Here is a 24,310-nt window from a genome sequence, read left to right as displayed (position 1 = left end):
TATTTTGAGCTCCAAAAAATTTTTATTATTAAATATATTAGGTTGTCAAATATCTCCCTTCCGCTTTTTTGCTCTTGGTTTATAATACAAAAAGGCGGAAGGGAGATATTTGACAACCTAATATAAAGTTTCAACAAAATGACTCATCTTCTATTGAGGTACAAAATTTTAGTTTTTGGCCCAAATCTCGCCAAATGTAATTTGCACAAAAAACTTGTATATGACAAACTAGTTATATTTTTATAACGTAGGTTTTATATAAAAATAATATTTATTTCACTTTAATACAATTACTTTATTATATTTTAATACTTTATTATATTCAAATTATACAATTGATAATATTGTATTTTATTATATGATATAATATGTGATTACTGTTTGAATGTTAATTAAAGAATCGCAAATGAAAATCAGAGCGCGTCCTATATATAGGGTTACATATTTAGTCTATTGATTATAAAACATATTGATTGAATGGTAAATATATATCTTATTGTTGTATATAATTGGAAGTTATGATTATACTAGCTGTAAGTGGAATTCTGTCTTAAGGCAATTAGGGCATCGTGCCTTAAGGCAAATTGCTGGAACTTCCCGTACCAAAAATTATTATTTTTTTTAAAAACGATTAACATTTTTGAAAAAAAATTACTTCGAAAAAATAAGATTTTTGAGATACTATAAATTTAACAAAAAATTACTTTTTTCGAAAAAAAAAATTGAAAAAAAAAATTATTTAAAATTTTTTTTAAATCTTTTTTTTTTTAAATGTTTTCTTTATTTTGACATATGTTAGAAGATCTGAACTTTTTTTTCAAAGCAATCGTACTGCTTTAACTGCATAGGGACAAAATATAAAGCGCGTAAGCGCCGCGTCGCTGTCTAACGCCTAAGCATTGGTACGGAACCCATAGGAATGTAAACAAAATTTATACTTATTGTTAAAATCTCTATAAAATATCTGATAATTTGATGTGCATATGTCTAATGATCATTTTTGACCGCCAAATGGCTCCTTTTTTTACTCTTTCCTCCATATCTCCGAAACCGCTAGACCTACCTTCATGAAAATTTGATCAAATCTTCATATTGTCAATACAAGTAAAATGTTTTTTGAATTATTAAAATCGGACGCTTCGTTCTATTAAAAACTGAGGTACCGTTTTTGGCACTTTTTGCCCCATATCTTCGGAACGGCTGGACCTACCTCAGCCAAAAACTAATCAGCACGTCTCCTTATCAATACGGATCGAATGTTTTTTAAATTATTCAAATTGCTTCATCCGTGTTCCCGAAATCGTCGACGAAAATTTGTATCCGCACACACATACATACTACGCACACACACACACACACATACATCCATTTTTTTCTAAGGTATGCCAAAATGTTCAGAAACCTCTGAAACGTAAAGATATATAAGAATTTTCATTTTCGATTTTTTTGCGATTACTATAACTTGCCCTACGGGAAGTTAAAAATATGCTTATGCTATATGATTGAATAAGTAAATGTATATATTATTAATATATATAACTAACTTATAGTTTATAAAATCCTCAATATATCTCTTATAAAACATTTTCTTCTAACTACAATATTTATAGCCCTGGCAAACTATTTACACAAAACTTTAATTTCTACGAAAATCGCGTACACAACTTCATTCCCGGACCAAAACCTCCCAAACTATAACTTACACAAAAAATTTATATAAGACAAACTTATAACTTATAAAATTTTCTTAAATTCCCCGATACAAAATTTTCCGCTAACTAAAATAATAATATCCCACACGTAGATTGAAAAAAAAATGGCCATACGATCTCAAATAAAACGTCAAAAATAAAAAAATAAGTGAGATATCTCATAGGAGATAATCTCTTAAATGAATTAACACCAACATCATATTGTCTTAAAATATGTATTTTATTTTGATTGACAATAAAACTATGCAGAAAAAAAACTAAAATAATTTACCCTCCACAAAATAATTTCAACAAAATTTCATTATCTACTCACTCAGTGTAACATTGTATCCCTTCTGCAAATCGACTTGTCCTTTAAGGGCCCGGAGTCGCCTTAATTTGCTCTCTTGAGCCTCTGCTCTTTCCCGGAGCCTCCGGAGCCTCTCTTGCTCCCTGGCTATCACGTTGGCGCCCACGCGAGCCTCTTGGGCTCGAAGGGCGCGGAGGCGCTGCTCTTTGGCTGCCAGAAGCTGAAAAAAAAATTAAAAATTAATAAAAATCTTGGTAAATAATTTACTATAATTTTAAAAATAAACTACAAAGTTTAAAAATTTGTAAAAATAATAATATGCGCTCAATAAATATGATCGGTTTGTCATTGCAATGTTGAATAAGTTAGAATTAAAATTTTGTGGAACTTATTTTTTGCAGCTCAAAATATTGTAGATAGGACAAAATGTTATATGGAGGATTTGTTGGTTATTTTATAAGCTACAAGTTGTTCTTATAAAGTTTTAGTGCACAAATTATATTTTGCGAGATTTGGACCAAAAACTCCATCAAGAACAAGAAAAGAAATGCTAAAATTAAAATTCACTTGCCATTTATAAATAATTTGGTTCAAATTTTGTTTATACATTGTATGAAGATATTGTAGATAATTTATTCAGCTATAAAATTGCCAAAAACAGTTTTCAAATCCATTATATTATATTTTCAAAAATTATCGAATAAATTTTGGAAAAACTCCTAACTCTTAACAAAATTACGTGTAAAAATATGTAAAGTTCAATTGAAGATTGTAGTAAATTCTTTATATATTTATTTTTTAGTAATATAATTTAGTAATTTATTTTAATATATTTATTCTTTAGTTTTTCGTCACATAAACAAATATAGTATCAAGATTTTTACATTTTTTATTAAGATATATGTTATGCTATGTTATATTTAATTTTTAACTTGTTTGAAGAAATTGTCATTTTAGTAATGTAATTTCATAAAGTTATGAGTAAAGTTTGTCAAATAGGGTTGTATTACAACAATATGTCGTATGAAGATGTCGTCGATAATTTATTCAGCTTTAAAATACCAGAAGACAGTTTTTATTTATTTATTTATTTATTTATTTATTTGGCTTCAACCTTATGGTTATCTAGCACATTACAGACATTTATAATATTAATTATAACTATATATATATTTTATATATACATATATATATATATATATATATATATATCTAAACTTAACTATATACATATCGATACATATATACACATACACACATGCATGCACACACATATTTATATATACACATACACATACCTACATATACACACAGATATCAATTAAGAAATTTAAATTTTTATTTTGCATTTAGTAATAAAGTCCAAAACGATTTTATAAATTTGTATATTGTTTGTAGCGACTAATATGACTGTATTTATTGGAAATGACATTCCCTTTTCACTCAGACATTTGTATAGTTTATTACGATGTTCATTATGAAGATGGCATTGCCAAAATAAGTGATCAATTGTTTCTGCAGCTCCACATATGCATTTGTTATTATCTACGATCCGAAACCGGTATAACTGGTCCTTGCACAATGTATGATTGAATCGCATTCTACAGAAAATTGAAATCAATTTTCTGTCGATGTCTAGCCTTTTATTAAACCATGTATTAAATTTTGGAGATGGATTAATTGTAGCATATAGCCTTCCCTTCCTTTTTGATAAGGTTTTAAACTCCTCTTGCCAAGTTTTAATGGTTTGTGACTTTATCCAAAAAAATAGATCAGTACATGGAACTTTATAAGGGTCCACGTCCAGATCCCATGCCTCTTTCGCAAGATTGTCGGCTATGTCGTTACCCAATATGTTGGAGTGACCTTTTACCCATAATAATTTGATTGAAAATTTATCTCTAGTTAGTTGTATTAAAATTTCTGTAGTTTTTAAGATAAGTTTATTTGATTTAATATTTGGCTTGTTGATAGATTTTAATGCTGCTTTGCTGTCCGAAAGAATTATCACTTTATTGATGTTATTTTGTTTGATATACTCTAATGCTAAATAAATTGCTAATACTTCTGCAGTGAAAATCGATGCAATGTCCGGCAACCTCACTTTTCTTTTATAATTAAAATTGGGGATGTAAATAGCACAACCTGTTTTTCCTTGTCCCCTTGACCCATCTGTATAGATTTGTATGTGATCAGGCCATTTTTCATTTATGTAAGTCTCCAATTCCCTGTTTCTGACTCCAATGTTTAAAATATTCGGTTCAATTGGAAACGATGTAAATATTATATCGGGTTTCTCAAACTGCATTTCCACGGAAATTCAAAAAGTGGTATGGTCTTATTTATAGTTATATATTCATCAAACTTTTTGAAAAAATAAAAACTTGATAATAATGGTGGAGTATTTTTCTTGAACCAAAATTTTTTGGTAATATGGTGATTTGATAACAGTTGTAATTGATTTGGAATTTCTTCGCATGCCGAATTAAATTTTTTCGTAAGATATTTATTTGATAACATTTGTATTCTCAGCTGAAAAGTTATTTCACCTGCTTCCGCAAGTAAACTATTTGTAGGAGTTGATTTTAGAGCTCCTAGGCTCAATCTAAGTGCTGAATATTGTAATTTATTTAATTTTTGCATTTCAGAAGAGTTTATTGTGCCGTAAATAAAACATCCATAGTCCATTTGAGATCTTATTAAACTCTTATATATCATCAAGCACGATTCTGGGTGAGCTCCCCAACTGGTATTCGCTAGTTTTCTCAAAATGTTTAAACCTTTTTCACCCTTTTTGCATAATTCTTGAATGTGATTTTTAAAACTCATTTTGTTATCCAAATAAACACCGAGTATTTTTACGCATTTTTTAATGGGAAAGTCTAAACTGCCCAACCTAATTTGGTCTTGCTGGTATGATTTGTTGTGTCTGGTGAATATTGTTATTGAACTTTTACTTGGGGATATACTTAGATTGTTTTTATTGAGCCAATTTTGTAGTTTCTTTATTGCTTCACTAGCCTTCTTTATGCATATCTCAATTGATGGTTTTGCTACATATATAAACAGATCATCCGCATACTGTAAGATTTTGATATCGTTTGATTTTATTATTTTGATCAAATCGGAGGTGTAAATGTTAAAGAGTAGTGGGCTAAGTATTGACCCTTGGAGAATACCCGTATTTGTTGTTCTTGGCCCTATAATTCCTTCCTTAGTTTTGATATAAATTCTTTTTTGTGAAATAAGATTCATAACGCAATTAATTATAAGTTTTGGAATCTTAAACTTTCGCATTTTATTTTGTAGAATTTCCTGGTTTACGTTATCGTATGCTTTTTCGATATCTACTGCAATAAATAGGAGGTAGTTATTATTGGAATTTGAGATATGAATATCGTTTGAGATAATGCTTATAACATCCATAGTGCTTTTACCTTTTCTAAATCCAATTTGTAATGGACTTAATAGATTTTGGTTTTCGATAAACCATTCCAGTCTTGTTTTAATTATTTTCTCAAATGATTTTGCCACGCATGACGTTAATGCTATCGGCCTATATGAATTGACGTCAAATGGAGATTTATTGGGCTTACATAATGGTAACAAACAAACATTTCTCCAATCTTCGGGAATCATATTATTTTTAATTATCTCGTTAAACAGATTTACAATGATTTTTTTAAATTCCCTAGGGGATTTAGAAATCATAGAGTAATGGATGTTATCCATTCCTGGCGCAGAATCTTTTTTATTTTCAAAACATTATCAAGTTCTTCGGTATTTATTGGACAATTTATTGCTTCCTCGTTAATATTTCGATTTCGAAGTCTATCATTCTTGTAGTGACGGATGCAACTTCTAACATAATCTGGCGTATAGTTTTTCAAAATATTATATCCAAAATCCTGCGATATTTGATTATAAGAATTTACTTTAGATTTACTGTTTGAGAATATATTGATTTTTTTCCATAGTTGTGTAATAGGCATGGTATTATTCAAGGAGTTAGTAAAGTCTATCCATTTTCTTTTCTTTTTGTTGCGAAGCATTATTTTTATCTCTGCATTAATTTTTTGATAATTAATATAGTTGTTATAGTTGAAATTATTTAACATTTTTTTATATGCTATTTTTCTTTTGGATATGATTTCCATGCACTCTTCATCCCACCATGGAGTAGGTCTAAAAGTCCTAATGTAATTCTGTTTATTTTGTTTTATACTACTTATTGCTGCTTTTTCTATTATGTTTGTAATAGATTTATATTTTACTTGGATGCTTTCTGTGTGATTAAAGGTTGTTGTCATTTTGTCAATATTTTCTTCAAATTTTGTCCAATTTGCTTTCTTAATATTCCATCGTTTATTTATATTAATGTGTATCATTGTTTTTATATACACATTCGCCGTTATAATTATTGGGAGATGGTCTGATCCAATACTCTCATTAACTATATTCCAATCCAACAAACTAATTAAATTGTTGGAACAAAATGATAAGTCTATTGGTGAGCTTCTTTTGTATTTTGATTGAATTGTTGTTGTTCTTCCATCATTCAGTATACAAAAAGAATAATCTTCTATTAACTCATATATTGTAGCACCCCTTTTGTCTATATAATTGCTGCCCCACGCAAAGTGGTGGCTATTGAAATCACCCGAAATCAAAATTCTTGCTCTTTGACATTGTTCTATTAGATTTTTAAAATCCGTCATATCTATACTTGTATTAGGAGAGTAATATACGGACATTATATAAAATGGTGTATGGGTTTTAATCAAAACTGCACAGAGTTGTATATTATCGTTATCATTAGAAAAAATGACTTCTTCGCAAGCAATTTCATTTTTTACTAAAATAGCTACCCCGCCATAACCATCATCTCTGTCATCACGAAATATTTTATACCCAGAGAAGTTATAATTCCTATCTGGTTTTAGCCACGTTTCTTGTAGTGCCGCTATGTGGATTTGGTTTTGGAACATAAAGTGTTGAATACTTTCCCTATTTGATACTAGTGATCTGCAATTCAGTTGTAAAATTTTTAATTGATTCATTTATATTTTTATTTTTATTATTTATTTATTTATTTGTTTTTTTAATCAACTATAATTATTGTCACTAAATCTTTTTTCTCATTTTCTTTAGAACCAACTCCTATTGTGTTTTCTACTTGAGAACTTACTATACCCAAACTTTCGATTATCATTTCTAATCTAATTTTTATGTTCGACATATTAGTTTCCTTGCTTATATCTATACCATATCTTTTGTCTTCTAGTTTTTTAATTATGTTTTTAATGTCGCTTCTCAATTGAGTCCTTCGCGCTGCTGAAATTTCTTTATCCTCATTGCTTTGTGACCTTTTGTGAGACTTAATCACGTCAGTTCTGTCTACCCTACGTTCACCTCTTCGATACTCATAATTTGCTTTATAATAATTTCTTCTATCATTTCTGCTTGAGATATTTGTTGGTTTATTCATTCTCATTAAGTTATCTGTGTCATAAACCTGTTCTTTTTCTATTAGATTTGCTAATATTTCATATTTATTAGCATTTGGTTTATCTGAACTGCTTCTCATATTACTATTAAGACCTGGAAAGTTATTTTGATAGGATTTATATTGATTATAGGTGCTAACTGCTTTTGCATATCCGTTGTTCTGAATAATTTTTTTAGTTTCTTCGTAAGATGAATTCTGCATTGCCATGATTTCTTTTATTTTTTTATTCTTCAGATATACCTCGCATATTTTGCTATCTGCTTGATGGTTTTCATAACATAGGCAGCAAGTTTCCTCGTCATTTTTGCATGCATTTATGTTATGTTCATCTGCACATTTTTTACACCTTTCTTTGCTTCTGCATTGTATTTTTATATGTCCAAATCTCCAACATTTGTGGCACTGTATTAATCTTTGTATATATGGCATAACCCGACAACTTACTGAATGGATAAACACTCTTTCTGGTAACATATTGCCTCTAAATAAAATTTTTACTCTCTGCGAATTAGGTTTCATTGATTCATTATTTTTACTTTTTAAGCATTTAATACTTATAACTTCGCTATCGCACCTAATACAATTAAAAATTTCCTCTTCTTCTAGATCTGGGTCTATATCGAAGATGATTCCGGTTCTTACTAGTTTGTATCTGGGAATGAATGCCTTAATATTAAAAATATCCAGCAGATTTTCTCTGATGACTCTGTTTGCACTCTTATAATTATTAAATGTTATTTTTATCTTGTTTTTGCCAATAGCGCTAATATTTTCTATATCCTTACTAATATTTATTAAATTTCTGTGAAATATTCTTCCCACGGCCATCGGGTGTAGTCTACCGATATTTTTATCTTTGCTTTCAGCATGAATAATGAATGGACCTTCGTCTGTTTCTAAATAGAATTTAATTTCTTTAATATTTTCGCCTACTATTGCTGTATCCTTATCTTTTAACCACATATTATACCAACTTGTTTTGATTCCATTGTTTACATTTGATATTTCACTACTTTGTTCAGAATTTGCGACTGATATTATACCTGTTTTTAATTTTTTATTTACACTTTCCGCACCGACACTTGTTAAATTATCACTATTTGTTTCTTTATTTTCATTATAATTTATATTTTCTTCATTTATTTCACTAATATTTACCGAATTAATAGCACTAATATGGGTAGTGTCATTAACCCAATGTATTTTGTCTCCTTCCATTTTATAATAAGTATTATTTACGCACTGTGACTCACTAACATTATCAATGTCGATATCTATATCAGATATCGGCGATAAGGGTCTGCCGCCGGGGTCCGGCGGCTCGGTATCCATAACTGGTAAACAAACTATTATTCACAATATTTAAATTTGTACCTGTAGACGATCCTTACTCTTCGGCTGCCGATACTCGAATGAAGACAGTTTTTAAATTCGTCAAACGGTTTATGAGATATTAATAAAACTATTAAACAAGTCCACCAGACGAGCCATGCAATTAATGTTTATATACTAATATTTAGCATTGAATTTAATTGCAATTTAAATGATACGACTTTGAAAATAATTTATATATATATATATATATATATATATACATTTCAAAAAATAATCCCACCATAACAAAGGGATTATTATTTTTCATTTCGCCAAAAAGATTAATTTTGACAAAATTAGCATCGAAAGCCATAGAAAAATAAATTGCTATAGCATTACGGATTAGTTGATTTTATAGCTAACGAATCACATGAAGGATTTTCCGCAAAATAATAATAAATTGCGAAAAATAAATCCTCACATAACAAAATCCGTTTCGCATTTGGAGATTATTTTTTATCATAAAAAAATAATTGAAAACAGTATTGTATAGAGAATAATATCGCCAAAAACTGTTTTAAGACTTGTTAAATAGTTTAGAAAATATCAAGAAAATCATCGGAAAAACACACTACCAAATCCGGCTTGTGCTAAATTCAAATATAGTTTAAAAATATAACTAATAATATTATAGCATTTATGTGTAAGAAGATATTGTAGATAATTTAATTGACTTCTAAAAGTTGACTCTTCGCTATAAAATTGCTGAAGACAGTTTTAAGATTTATCAATTATTTTAAAAGTTATTAAGAAAATAGTGCAAAAAGTGCATAATAATTTCGTGACACATATGCAAATGCACTGTCTATGACATTCGTGAAGTCTTCTCTAAAAATACAAATTAAAAATAGATAGAGTTGTTGTACAAAAATAAGTTTTATGAAGATATTTTAGATAATTTACTTAGCTAAAAAATTGTCAAAGACTGTATTAAGATTAGTCTAATATTTTACAAAATATATACAAATTTGTAAAAAAAACGTACGTAGCTCTCCATATAAACATTCAGCATACAGGAGGATGATTTATGCGATATATGCAAGGTTGAGTTTGGATGCAAATTATTAATAAAAATAGTTGTTTTTTAGTATTATGTTGTATGAAGATATTGTAGATAATTTTAATATTTAGCTATTAAATTGTCCAAGACAGTTTTCAAATCCAGCAACTAATTTAGTAATTATAATTAAAATAGTCGACAATATACATGTTATGTAACAAATATAGAAACCGCAGGATATTCGTATATATATCTGGACAGGACATGAAAACATATGATGGATGACCACTTAATACACACACACACAGATATATATATATATATATATATATATATTTATATTAATTTATCTGACCATTCCCCAACAAGAAAATGCAATTAACAGCAGAACCTTTCGGCTTAAGAAGTACCAAGATGACAACTTGTCTACCACTTCACCATTTGGTGACTTTATATATCCTTCATCTATGGTCCTTTATTATCCTATTATTATTTCCTTTGCCAAAACAACCCTAAAGGGTTTTCGGGGTGATAATTCATCAAAGTCCAGAAATAATCTTGGATGACAGAAATGTCATAAATCAAGGGTAGAGGACGTTTAATTGTAATAGTAATAGACTTAATATAATTACTAAGATTGTTATTAATTATTTTTTTAGTTTTACCTATGGTTTGTTTTTAATTTATTTTTCAGATATATAAGCGTTTTTTTCTGAATATTTTGCTCATAGTTTCTAAACTAGTTAATATATCTTAAAACTTTCTTCAGCTTTTTTATAGCTAGATAAATTATCTACAATATCTTCATACAATATAATAGCAAAAAACAAGTAGATTTATTAAAAATTTGCATCCAAACTCAACCTTGCATATATCGCGTAAATCATCCTCCTGCATGGAGAGGGATTATATGGAGCGCTAAGTAGTTTTTTTTTACAAATTTGTATGTATTTTGTAAAATATTTGACTAATCTCAATACAGTCTTTGGCAATTTCATAGCTATATAAATTATCTACAGTACCTTCATATAACACAAAAACGTAAAATAACTTTAACTATGAGTAAATCACAATTGAACTCACAATTATCATTTTCATTCTCTCATATACAGATTGTGATGAAAATTATAATCCTTTATCAAAAAGGACCCCAAACTTTGGCAATTATTTACAACCACTTCTTGAACCAAAACCATTTTACCAAAATTACTTAAAACATCCGAAATACATTCATGTATCTATTTATAAAAAAAAAAATACCAAAAAATTAACGTTATATATTTTATTTTAATTTTTTTTACTAACCTGTTGCTGCGAGTCTATCTGGGCCTGTTGCCTCAGCGCCATGGCTCTCAGCTCGGCGGCCGAAAGCCTGCTCTGAAAATTGAAAAAAAACACAAAAATTAATAAAAATAATTATACAAAAATATACAAACATTATAAATAAAAGTATGATAAAGCATGTGTAATAAAAATTTTGGTTTAAAAGTTACACAAAGTATTTTTAATTAATTTTTTCCACGAGCGTTTTGTAAATTGTCTCCCGAATCAGTTGGGAATGCACGTAAAATACAGCACCTTGCCAATAGGCTTTTGGTAGTATTTCGTATATTATATATCCTTTACCTTTACCCGACCCTTACCATGTTCGCAAAATATATTACAACACTTTACACGTCATTAAAAAAGCATAAAACATTTTTTCCACCATAATGACTATGTTTAAATTTTACGAGAGTATTACCCAAGGAGTAAAATAATAAGAGGAATTACTGTGGAATTTATGCTTTTGGCTTTTTGGTTGCCCGGTTATTAATTTTTTTGGTTCTGAAAACCAAAAACAATGTAAATTCCGAATTCGCCGCAGAATTATGCCCGTAATTGCAAGAAACATGCAATGGTAACCAGGATCATTATTTGCATACAGAGGAGTCTGACTCGCATAGTAATTAGATAGTGGGATGTAGTGATGGGTTTAAAAATTGTTGATGGTGAGACCAATCTAATGGTGTATAGATTTTATGGTTAATAGTTTAAATTTCGAAATGCTGGCAAAAACAAAGTTCAACATTGCAAGTACAGCTATATGCATATATAGGAGTTTGACTCGCTTTGTAGTTAAATAGTTGGCCCTAAGGATTCCATTGGTGGGTCCAAAAATTGTACATTTCAAGACGAATTCAATGGTGTATAGATTTTGTGGTTAAAATTTCAAATTCCAGAATTCTAGTTAAAACAATGTGCACTATTGCAAGTACAAGTGTATGACTACATAGGAGTTTGGCTCGTTTGTAGTTAAATAGTGGGTCCTAAAGAACGTGTAAGTATGTCAAAAAATTATAAATTCAAAGACCAATCCAATGGTATATGAAGTTTATAGTAATCATGTTAAATTTCTGAATAATGGTTGAAACAAAGTGTAACATCCCAAGTACAGCTATGTGTTTATTGAGGAGTTTGACTCGCTTTGGGGTTAAATAAGGGGTCTTAAAAAGTACAGCAATAGGCCTAAAAATATTGTATTTCATGACGAATCCAATGGTGTATAGATTTTGTAGTAAATATTTCAAATTATGAAATGCTAGCTAAAACAAAGTGCAACATTGCCAAGACAGTTATGTGTCTATCTAGGAGTTTGACTCGCTTTGCTATCAACTAGTGGGTTATAAAAAATGTAGTGATAGGTTTAAAAATTGTTTATTTTGTGACCAATCCAATGGTGTATAGATTTTGTGGTAAATATTTCAAATTTCTGAATTCTAGTTTAAAAAAAGTGCAATATTGCAGGTACAGTTGTATGTCTACGGAGGAGTTTGACTCGCTTTGTAAAAAACTAGTTGGCCCTAGGAATTCCATTGGTAGGTTAAAAAACTGCACATTTCAAGACGTATCCAATGGTGTATAGATTTTGTAGTAAATATTTTAAATTCCAGAATTCTGGCTAAAACAAAGTGCAACATTGCAAGTACAAATGTATGTCTACATACGAGTTTGACTCGCTTTGTGGTTAAATAGAGGGTCTTAAGAGGTGCAGTGATAGGCCTAAAAATTGTACATTTCATGGCAAATCCAATGGTGTATACATTTTATAGCAAAAATTTTAAATTCCAAGATTCTAGTTAAAATAACCTAAAATCTTGCAAGAACCACAACTAGTAATCAAATTAAATTTCTGTGTTTTATAACGATTTTAAAGTACACTGAGTTGCTGTATGGATTCAGTATATTAGAAAACATTATAGTAAATATATTTTTAAACAAATTCACCAAATATTTCATCAACATCAGACAAACGGTTCAAAAGTTACAAGAGATATTATAAACAGGCACCAATAATAAGATGTTGTCATGCAGTATGACAAACTAAGAGAACACCTTCTTGAAAAACTAAATTTCACCACAAAATTTTTAAAAAGCTTATCGTAACCTTTCAAATGATACCCCACAAGCATTTTTACCATATGAAAAACATTTTGGCCCGCTGTACTGATTATTTCAAAAAAAGTACATGAAAATCTTGCATATAAATACTTGCAAACTACAATGCAACTGTTGTAATTTTTGAAAATTACTTCTGTTTGTTGTAAAATGTTGTAATTTGAGTATGTTATACTTTAATATGTCTACTTTGATTACAAATAGTAAAATCGATATGTATTTTTGCAATTTTTTGAGATAATTATAATCATGCGTTGTAAGTACACAGACGACTAATATAAAATATATAAAAATATGAAAATATATAGTACGACTTTTATAATAATCTAAGTAACCACCTCCTTGAAAAAAAATACCATGATATTCTTAAAGTGCTCGTCGAGACCTTTCAAATGATACCCCACATGCATTTTTACTATATAAACATTTTTTGGCCCTTTGTACTGTATGTAGTACGACTTATACTGTAAATAACACAAAGGGCCAAAAAAGTTTTTATATGATAAAAATGCATGTGGGGTATCATTTGAAAGGTCTCGACAAGCATTTTAAAAATAAATAAATATTGTGGTAAATATGATAGAAACACAAACAAATAATAAATGCAAAATAACTATTTTTGTGAATATTGTCAAAATTAATAATTTCGAGAAAACCTTTTTCAAAAAATATTTTTTTCCACGATTTTCTTAATATGCTCTTCAAGACCTTTCAAGTGATACCCCACACGCATTTTTACCATATAAAAATGTTTTGGCCCGTTGTACTGTTTTTAGTACGACTTATACTATGAATAGTACAACTGGCCAAAAAAGTTTTTATATGATAAAAATGCATGTGGGGTATCATTTGAAAGGTCTCGACGAGCATTTTAAGAATCTCGTGGTGAAATTTGATTTCAGAAAAAGGTATTCTTATGGTTTGTTATTTTAACGATTTTTTAATGCATTTTTTTACATAGTAATACCTACTCGGCTTATAAAGTGGCAAATGTTCTCAATATATTTCTGGAAAAATAAATCTACAGATACACACACATATATATATATATATATATATATATATATATACATATACATATATATATACATATATATATATATATATACATATATATATATATATATATATATTCTTTCTTTCTACATTATTTATTCTGTAATTACTCAGACGTCATCATCTTCGTGCAAATAGCACATTATATTATTTGCACGTGCAAAAAAAAAAACGAAAAAAAACCTTCTGGCGAATTCCCAGAGAGAAGATATTGTTTGTTCAGAATGTTCGCAAAAAATCCTCGAATATGAATTTTAAATCGACTCTTAGAAAAAAAAGGTGCGGTTTGGAAACTGAAAATTAAATAGAGAATTCTTAACTAGATGAGAAATGAAATGTATGTAATAGTTGTAAAAGAAAAGTTTTTAGAGGGATAGAAATTATACAATATTATTAATTTATATCATAGTAGCTGTATTAAAGTATCATATATTAAAGTTTATCTCTTAATCCATCAATCCATCGATCTATCCTCATCATTACGACTTTTTTCATCATCAAATTTTTTTCTTGGGTGTGTTTTGCATCGTTTAGATTTAGTATCCGAGATAGAAATTATTACCTCGTGCAGTGTGTAGAATTATTTTTTGCTATGTATTATATAAAAGCCCCTTATACACCCCCCACAATGCGGTATCTACGCTAATGTGTTTTTGATGATGCACCAAACTTGGAACTTGCTAATGCATTCGGACTGCAATTTGAAGAAATTAGGGAAATAAGTGATTTTGTGATAAATAATAAGAACACTGAAGGTTGTAGTAATAATGATGAATATGTATGTGAAAATTATATATGGAAAATGATAGAAATTTCGGGACATTTTTTTGGTTTTTGTCAAATGGAACGAGAAAATTTCATATGGAACCACTACTTTTCAGTTAGATAGGGTGAATCTAGATAAAATTCTATCAATTCCTGTAATATTTATTTATCCCAGTTTAATTTATTTATAAAAACAACGAAAAGCCATCAACAATCCGTCGAATCGTATTTATTGTCATTTCAGGCGAAAAATAAACATTTCAATATTATTTTGGAGTTGATTGAATTTATATTCTGTGATTCGATTCGATTCAATTTGTTTATTTAAAATCATTGCTTTGAATCTGATTTAATTGTTTATAAATAAATCAGAGTAATAAATAATAGAAAATTAAATTAAAAATAAAAGTCCAAACAAATAAAATCAGAGTAATATTTAGTACAAAATTAAATCAAAAATAAATAAAGTTCTAGCCTTATTTTTAAATATTTCAGTTATTTAATTGAAACTATCGTCATAAATTCAATTCCTGTCGAGATATCGAAAATTTATCGAGTTATTATCGATATTATTCAAATTGGAATTTTATAGGTTGTGGAAAATCGATTTTGGCATCGGAGACAAATTCAATTCAATTTTCGTTGCAATTTTATTTTAATATTATTTCGAAGTATAAAAATTTAATAGCACTTTGAAGTAATATACATATAGATATATGTTATATAGATAAATAACAAACAAGACACAAAATTTATTTATATTTTTTATGTGAATTTATTCAATTATTTATAGGTTCAACAGGTTTAACAAATTAGTACATAATTCCGTTTGGAACAAGTTTTGCTACCGGTTTTTTAATTTTTTTTATTTCCGAATGAATGAAATTAGAAAACTTGACTTGGATGTTATGTAGATCATCAAATTATCAATCGAATATATTAATCTTGTTCTTATATTTATTTAAATTTTAAATGACTAATAATAATAATAAAAGAATTTGGTAATAAAATTGTTAGAATATTGCTAATAACTGCTGAAAATTGTTTAGTTTTAGTATTTGTTATCATAATAGATATATTGGAGAATATTCAGTCCAAATTACAAGTTTGTGGAGCTTTTGATTTGCCCTGAGGAGCTCCTAAAGTTTTCAGAAATAATTAAAATTGTAATAATTTGCTCAGTGCATAAATTTATAAATTAACAAGTACGTTGTTTTTGATGAGCTCTTCAGAGTATACCATTTGTACCACAAACTTGTAATTTTAGTATGTTATACTTAAGTATATATAACAAGTTTTCTCAGAATTTTTTTTAGAAATAATTAAAATTATAATAATATGCACTGTGCGAAAGCTTATGAAAAATAAGGTGTGTCGTTTTTGATGAGCTCTTCAGGGTATTCTGTTTGTACCACAAACTTGTAATTTTAGTATGTTATACTTTAATATATATACTATGATGGCATAAAATAAAATTAACAAGATTTCTAAGAATTTTCTTTTAGAAATAATTATAAGTGTAATAATTTGTACAGCGCCTAAATTTATGAATTAACAAGTATGTTGTTTTAGATGAGCTCTTCAAGATGAACCGATGGTTGCATAGTTTTGTAAATTCACTAAAATATTCTTTAATAGTCATACTTTAAACTCCAATACTAAAATTAAGAAGTTTTCTTTGAAATTTCTTGGAAATAAATAAAAATATCAATATATGCGCAACGAACAAATTAAAAAATATACAATACAATAATAATAATGTTATTTTTAAGGAGCTCTGCAGGCTATACCTATCACACCACAAAGTTGTAAATTGGCAAAAATACTCTTTGGTAGTCATGCTATAATAGCAAATACTAAAATTAATGAGTTTTTTTCAAAAATATTTAGAAAAAAAATAAAACCCGAATAATATACACCAAGAATAAATTGAAAAAATTACAAGGTTTTAAAAATAGTGTTACTTTTGACGAGCTACTACATTTTTGTAATTTTTCTGAAATATTCTTTATTAGTCGTACTACAACTTCAAATACTAAAATTAATGAGTTTTCTTCGAAAGTATTTAGAAAAAAATAATAAAACCGAATAATATACACCTAGAACAATTTGAATTAAGTAAATACAATGTTATTTTTGAGGAGCTCTTCAGGACAAACCGTTTACGTAACAAATTTCCAATTTAAGTATGTTATACCTAAATATGTATACTATGACCACAAATACTAAAATTAACTTGTTTTCTTAGAAAAGTTTTAGAAATAAATAAAAATATCAACAAATGCACAAAGCAAAATAGTGTTAAGTTATTCTTAACATATTTTGCACTAAAGATAACACAAATAAAGTCTAGAAACGTCAGGAAGACTTATTAAAAAAAATATAAACTGTATTATCATTGTTTATTTAAAATAAAAAAATCACTAATTAACAAAAGTAATGACAATTTTTAAGTTTTTCAACCTAATTTTGTGTTTTTGTATTGGAGATGGCACAAATGTGTGCAATTTTTTTTAAATGTTAGTAAACTTACATAATTTAATATTAGTTAGTATCCTTTATATTCATTAATTCATCAAATCCATAAAATTAATTCAATTCATATAAGTATATAAAAATACCAAATTTTAAATTGGTAATCCTTTGCACTCTGAATTATTTAAATGTATGTTATTATTTATCATTATTGCTAGATGTTAATTATGCAACAGTTGTAATAAATATTGTGAATAAAAAAAATTTTTAAAAAATGTTAGCCGAAACGTATGGATTTTAAGTAATTTTTAAAAATTTATACTTTTTCTTAATTGATGAACTCTTTTAGAACTTACTTAGAACCTATTACAAAATTTTTATCATACCTGGTTCCCAAACTTTTCCCAAGTCTCTATTGTTATTAATCCAGTTCAACGCAATAATTTCACATCTAATCATTTTTTATAAATATCACAATCACAATCACAAATTTTTACACACATTTTTTTCGGATTTCTCTTCTCTGTGAGAACAAAAAACAAAAATATGAATATTAACAAAACACTATTTCTTAACAACTTTCACTATTTGCATACTCTCCATCGAGGTCGATTATTAATTTATTATTAATTGTTTTTAACTATATAATAGATCACTAGTTTGTAAAAGATGTTGTTAGTTTTGACACTAAACGTGTGCCATTATCTAAAAAAATTCTAACTGAATCAAACAACTAACTATGATACAAAAACTACATACTAAATATTTTTCTTCAAATTATTTCTTTTGTTTTGGATTTGTTTTATTACTGTTGAATGATGACACACATAAATTCCGAAACGTAAAAATAAATAACTGTCTTTTCTGACAAATAAATAATTAAAATTAACGATATTAAAAATATTTCTCATAGTCGTTTCATTTGGTTTGTAATTATTTTTAAATTGTATGTATATAAAGTAATTAAAAGCATTAAAATCACCAAGAATGTTTATACAAAACTATTTGTTTCATTTAAATCAGATTATAAGCGACTTTTTTTCATCCAAATCATAATTATAAGTGTAATTAAAAATTGGCTTTATGAAAAACAACATATAAATAATTCTACTCTATTACGTAACAATATTATTTAATCACAACAAAATCTGTAACTACCACGTTTTTCACAATCACACTCCCTTTATTCCTTTACCAAAAAAAATCAATTCCATCCCTTAAAATTCCTCTAATTATCCTTGTCGGAAATTCACAAACACGTTATCAATTTCCTCCTATAAGGGAAAAAGACTTAATCACTCACAGAAGTGGGATGAGGGTTGTTTTATTAAACACTTCACTTCGCTCCAGTGTCGCCTGTACTATTTATTACAAAGGAGGGTAAAATATTATATATAATATATTAATATATAAGATACTCGTAATATAAATTTTGCGAATGAATGATGAATGATCCGTCACTTTTAACTTTCAAATTGAAACTGGAGGAACTGACGACCGGTGAGGCCGAAATAAACGAGTGAGATGAGTTAACAGATGAATAGACGGAGAGCTGGGGGAAAAATTATTGAATTAGTAAAAAAATAGAGAATCACACGCGATTGATGTAAAACCTATTTGCTACTGTACAAGATGGCATTTAAGTGAAAATAAATACATCATATAACAATTTCGAATGATGTTTATTAGCAATATGGTAACACTCGTTTATTATTGTCGACCATTATACACATTTATATAATGATAAATTGAATTTTTGATAAATTGAAAAGATAATGATAAATTATAAATCACATATTTATAATAGCATTAAAAATATGTATAATATTTAAAAACAATAATGTAATTAAAGTCATACTTCAAATATGACATGATCGGTTTGTCATTGTAATTAGCCTTTAGAAATGAACCTTCATTAGAGAAATGAAATAATTGCTGATTAATAAATTCTATAATATCGTTCACACAGTTTTACACTCATTATTACACAACTGCAATTTTTACAATCATTGTAGTAGATTTACTATTATTGTTGGGAATTTACTATTTTTGTAGTATTTTTACACCCATTGTAGTATTTTTACAAACATTGTAGTAATTTTACACCCATTGTAGTATTGTTTACAAACATTGTAGTAATTTTACACCCAATGTAGTATTTTTACAATCATTGTAGTAGATTTACAATCATTGTAGTAGATTTACTATTATTGTAGTGGATTTACTATTATTGTAGTGGATTTACTATTATTGTAGTATTTTTACACTCATTGTAGTAGTATTTTTACACCCATTGTAGTATTTTTACACCCATTGTAGTATTTTTACACCCATTGTAGTGAATTTACTATTATTGTAGTAGATTTATTATTATTGTAGTGAATTTACTATTATTGTAGTGGATTTACTATTTCTGTAGTATTTTTACAAACATTGTGGTAATTTTACACCCATTGTAGTATTTTTACAATAATTGTAGTAAGTTTACACCCATTGTAGTATTTTTACAATCATTGTAGTAGATTTACTATTATTGCAGTAGATTTACTATTATTGTAGTGGATTTACTATTATTGTAGTATTTTTACACCCATTGTAGCATTTTTACAAACATTGTAGTAATTTTACACCCATTGTAGTATTTTTACAATCATTGTAGTAGATTTACTATTATTGTAGTAATTTTACAATCATTGTAGTAGATTTACTATTATTGTAGTGGATTTACTATTTCTGTAGTATTTTTACACCCATTGTAGTATTTTTATACCCAATGTAGTATTTTTTCAAACATTGTAGTAATTTTACACCCATTGTAGTATTTTTACAAACAAACATTGTAGTATTTTTTCAAACATTGTAGTATTTTTACATCCATTGTAGTATTTTTACAATCATTGTAGTAGATTTACTATTATTGTAGTAGATTTACTATTATTGTATTGGATTTACTATTTTTGTAGTATTTTACACCCATTGTAGTATTTCTACAATCATTGCAGTAGATTTACTATTATTGTAGTATTTTTACAATCATTGTAGTAGATTTACTATTATTGTAGTGAATTTACAATCATTGTAGTAGATTTACTATTATTGTAGTGGATTTACTATTTCTGTAGTATTTTTATAATCATTGTAGTAGATTTACTATTATTGTAGTGAATTTACAATCATTGTAGTAGATTTACTATTATTGTAGTGGATTTACTATTTCTGTAGTATCTTTATAATCATTGTAGTAGATTTACTATTATTGTAGTGGATTTACTATTTCTGTAGTATTTTTACACCCATTGCAGTATTTTTACAATCATTGTAGTGGATTTACTATTATTGTAGTGGATTTACTATTTCTGTAGTATTTTTACAATCATTGTAGTACATTTACTATTATTGTAGTGAATTTACTATTATTGTAGTGGGTTTACTATTTCTGTAGTATTTTTACACCCATTGTAGTAATTTTACACCCATTGTAGTAATTTTACACCCATTGTAGTATTTTTACAAACAAACATTGTAGTATTTTTCCAAACATTGTAGTATTTTTACATCCATTGTAGTATTTTTACAATCATTGTAGTAGATTTACTATTATTGTAGTAGATTTACTATTATTGTAGTGGATTTACTATTTTTGTAGTATTTTACACCCATTGTAGTATTTCTACAATCATTGTAGTAGATTTACTATTATTGTAGTATTTTTACAATCATTGTAGTAGATTTACTATTATTGTAGTGAATTTACAATCATTGTAGTAGATTTACTATTATTGTAGTGGATTTACTATTTCTGTAGTATTTTTATAATCATTGTAGTAGATTTACTATTATTGTAGTGGATTTACTATTTCTGTAGTATTTTTACACCCATTGCAGTATTTTTACAATCATTGTAGTGGATTTACTATTATTGTAGTGGATTTACTATTTCTGTAGTATTTTTACAATCATTGTAGTAGATTTACTATTATTGTAGTGAATTTACTATTATTGTAGTGGGTTTACTATTTCTGTAGTATTTTTACACCCATTGTAGTAATTTTACACCCATTGTAGTAATTTTACACCCATTGTAGTATTTTTACAAACAAACATTGTAGTATTTTTCCAAACATTGTAGTATTTTTACATCCATTGTAGTATTTTTACAATCATTGTAGTAGATTTACTATTATTGTAGTAGATTTACTATTATTGTAGTGGATTTACTATTTTTGTAGTATTTTACCCATTGTAGTATTTCTACAATCATTGTAGTAGATTTACTATTATTGTAGTATTTTTACAATCATTGTAGTAGATTTACTATTATTGTAGTGAATTTACAATCATTGTAGTAGATTTACTATTATTGTAGTGGATTTACTATTTCTGTAGTATTTTTATAATCATTGTAGTAGATTTACTATTATTGTAGTGGATTTACTATTTCTGTAGTATTTTTACACCCATTGCAGTTTTTACAATCATTGTAGTGGATTTACTATTATTGTAGTGGATTTACTATTTCTGTAGTATTTTTACAATCATTGTAGTACATTTACTATTATTGTAGTGAATTTACTATTATTGTAGTGGGTTTACTATTTCTGTAGTATTTTTACACCCATTGTAGTAATTTTACACCCATTGTAGTAATTTTACACCCATTGTAGTATTTTTACAAACAAACATTGTAGTATTTTTCAAACATTGTAGTATTTTTACATCCATTGTAGTATTTTTACAATCATTGTAGTAGATTTACTATTATTGTAGTAGATTTACTATTATTGTAGTGGATTTACTATTTTTGTAGTATTTTACACCCATTGTAGTATTTCTACAATCATTGTAGTAGATTTACTATTATTGTAGTATTTTTACAATCATTGTAGTAGATTTACTATTATTGTAGTGAATTTACAATCATTGTAGTAGATTTACTATTATTGTAGTGGATTTACTATTTCTGTAGTATTTTTATAATCATTGTAGTAGATTTACTATTATTGTAGTGGATTTACTATTTCTGTAGTATTTTTACACCCATTGCAGTATTTTTACAATCATTGTAGTGGATTTACTATTATTGTAGTGGATTTACTATTTCTGTAGTATTTTTACAATCATTGTAGTAGATTTACTATTATTGTAGTGAATTTACTATTATTGTAGTGGGTTTACTATTTCTGTAGTATTTTTACACCCATTGTAGTAATTTTACACCCATTGTAGTATTTCTACAACCATTGTAGTTGATTTACTATTATTGTAGTGGATTTACTATTATTGTAGTATTTTTACACCCATTGTAGTAATTTTACACCCATTGTAGTATTGTTTATAAACATTGTAGTAATTTTACACCCATTGTAGTATTGTTTACAAACATTGTAGTAATTTTACACCCATTGTAGTAATTTTACACCCATTGTAGTATTTTTACACCCATTGTAGTATTTTTACAATCATTGTAGTAGATTTACTATTATTGTAGTGAATTTACTATTTTTGTAGTATTTTTACACCCATTGTAGTATTTTTATAATCATTGTAGTAGATTTACTATTATTGTAGTAGATTTACGTTAAACAACTCCTAAACAAATATTCTTTTTGCAATTTCACTCATAATGTAATAATTGTTCAAAAGGAAAATACCTCGAGATTTATTATAGTTTATTTATATATATATATATATATTTTTCTCTCTATATTTGTCTTTAGTTTTTCCTTTTTATATATTAACTATAGTAGATACACCACTGGGCGTGTGTACTAATTTGTAAACAACCAATTGTAAACACTTGTCAGCATTCTCAAAATATAATTATTTTTATAGATTGCAGAATGAAAATAAAATTAAAAAAAAATGTAATAATTGTTTTTGAAGAACTTCATGTAATTAAAATTAACATACATTCATTGACTGCTTGTATTTTTTTTACTTTTTGGCTGGCGATATAGTCTCATTCTTTAAACGTAATTTAATCACAGTTCTATACTAATGACTGTGTCTTTTTTTTTTGTTGAATAATAAAAAAATGCAAAACACTAACTTGCAAATTATTATTGAAAAATGATGTTTATATATTTATTGATTTCTACTAATCACAATCAAATGCAAATTTCATACAAATCACGTGTTTTTAATTACAATAGCGTTTATAAGCAATTTTTTTTTCATTCAAAATCACGATTATAAGCGCGATTTGCATTTGAATCACAAGATTATTGTAAAATTACACTTTTTATTCAAATCACTTTTTAATTCTGATCACGATTATAAGCAAATTTTATTGGAATCACAATTAGAAACAAACTACGATTAAAAATCATTTTTTTCTTTAAGCCAAGATTTTTTTATTCGCAATCAAATCACAATTTTATTTGTATTTAAAACAATTATATTTAATTTCTTCATTCGAGTTACTATTATAAGCAAATTTTTATTAAAATTTCAATTAAAAGCACTTTTTTAAAATAATATTTATAAGCTCAGATCACGATTATAATCAAATTATTTATAAGAATCACAAATCAAATCAATTTCTATATTCTAATCACGATTATAAAGATATAAGTAACTATTTTATTATATTTGTATATTTATATTATTTTGTTATATAACTTTGCATTATCATTTTAAAGAAAGTTATTCAAATCAACTTCATTAGAAATATGTTTTCTCCTTAAGTCGTA

The 24,310-nt window shown here is 27.0% G+C and overlaps 1 protein-coding gene across 1 annotated transcript in view; it reads right to left on the bottom strand.

Annotated features, from left to right (window-relative positions):
• Positions 1-24,310, bottom strand: part of LOC113389003 (apoptosis-stimulating of p53 protein 1) — a 217,786-nt gene that overhangs the window by 44,538 nt on the left and 148,938 nt on the right. Inside the window, exons 2-3 of the mRNA XM_026626033.1 lie at positions 11,190-11,261; positions 2,026-2,221 (exon numbers count right to left, since the gene is read on the bottom strand). Coding sequence (XP_026481818.1) covers positions 2,026-2,221; positions 11,190-11,231 — 238 coding nt within the window. The 5' untranslated portion in view covers positions 11,232-11,261. The remainder of the gene's footprint in view (positions 1-2,025; positions 2,222-11,189; positions 11,262-24,310) is intronic.

Source organism: Ctenocephalides felis, unplaced genomic scaffold (genome assembly GCF_003426905.1).
Source record: "Ctenocephalides felis isolate EL2017-DRISC unplaced genomic scaffold, ASM342690v1 CF-g0.4_SCAFFOLD_03573, whole genome shotgun sequence".
Taxonomy (NCBI): domain Eukaryota; kingdom Metazoa; phylum Arthropoda; class Insecta; order Siphonaptera; family Pulicidae; genus Ctenocephalides; species Ctenocephalides felis.
The sequence above is the reverse complement of the archived record's forward strand: the minus strand, read 5'-3'. Positions and strand labels throughout refer to the sequence as shown.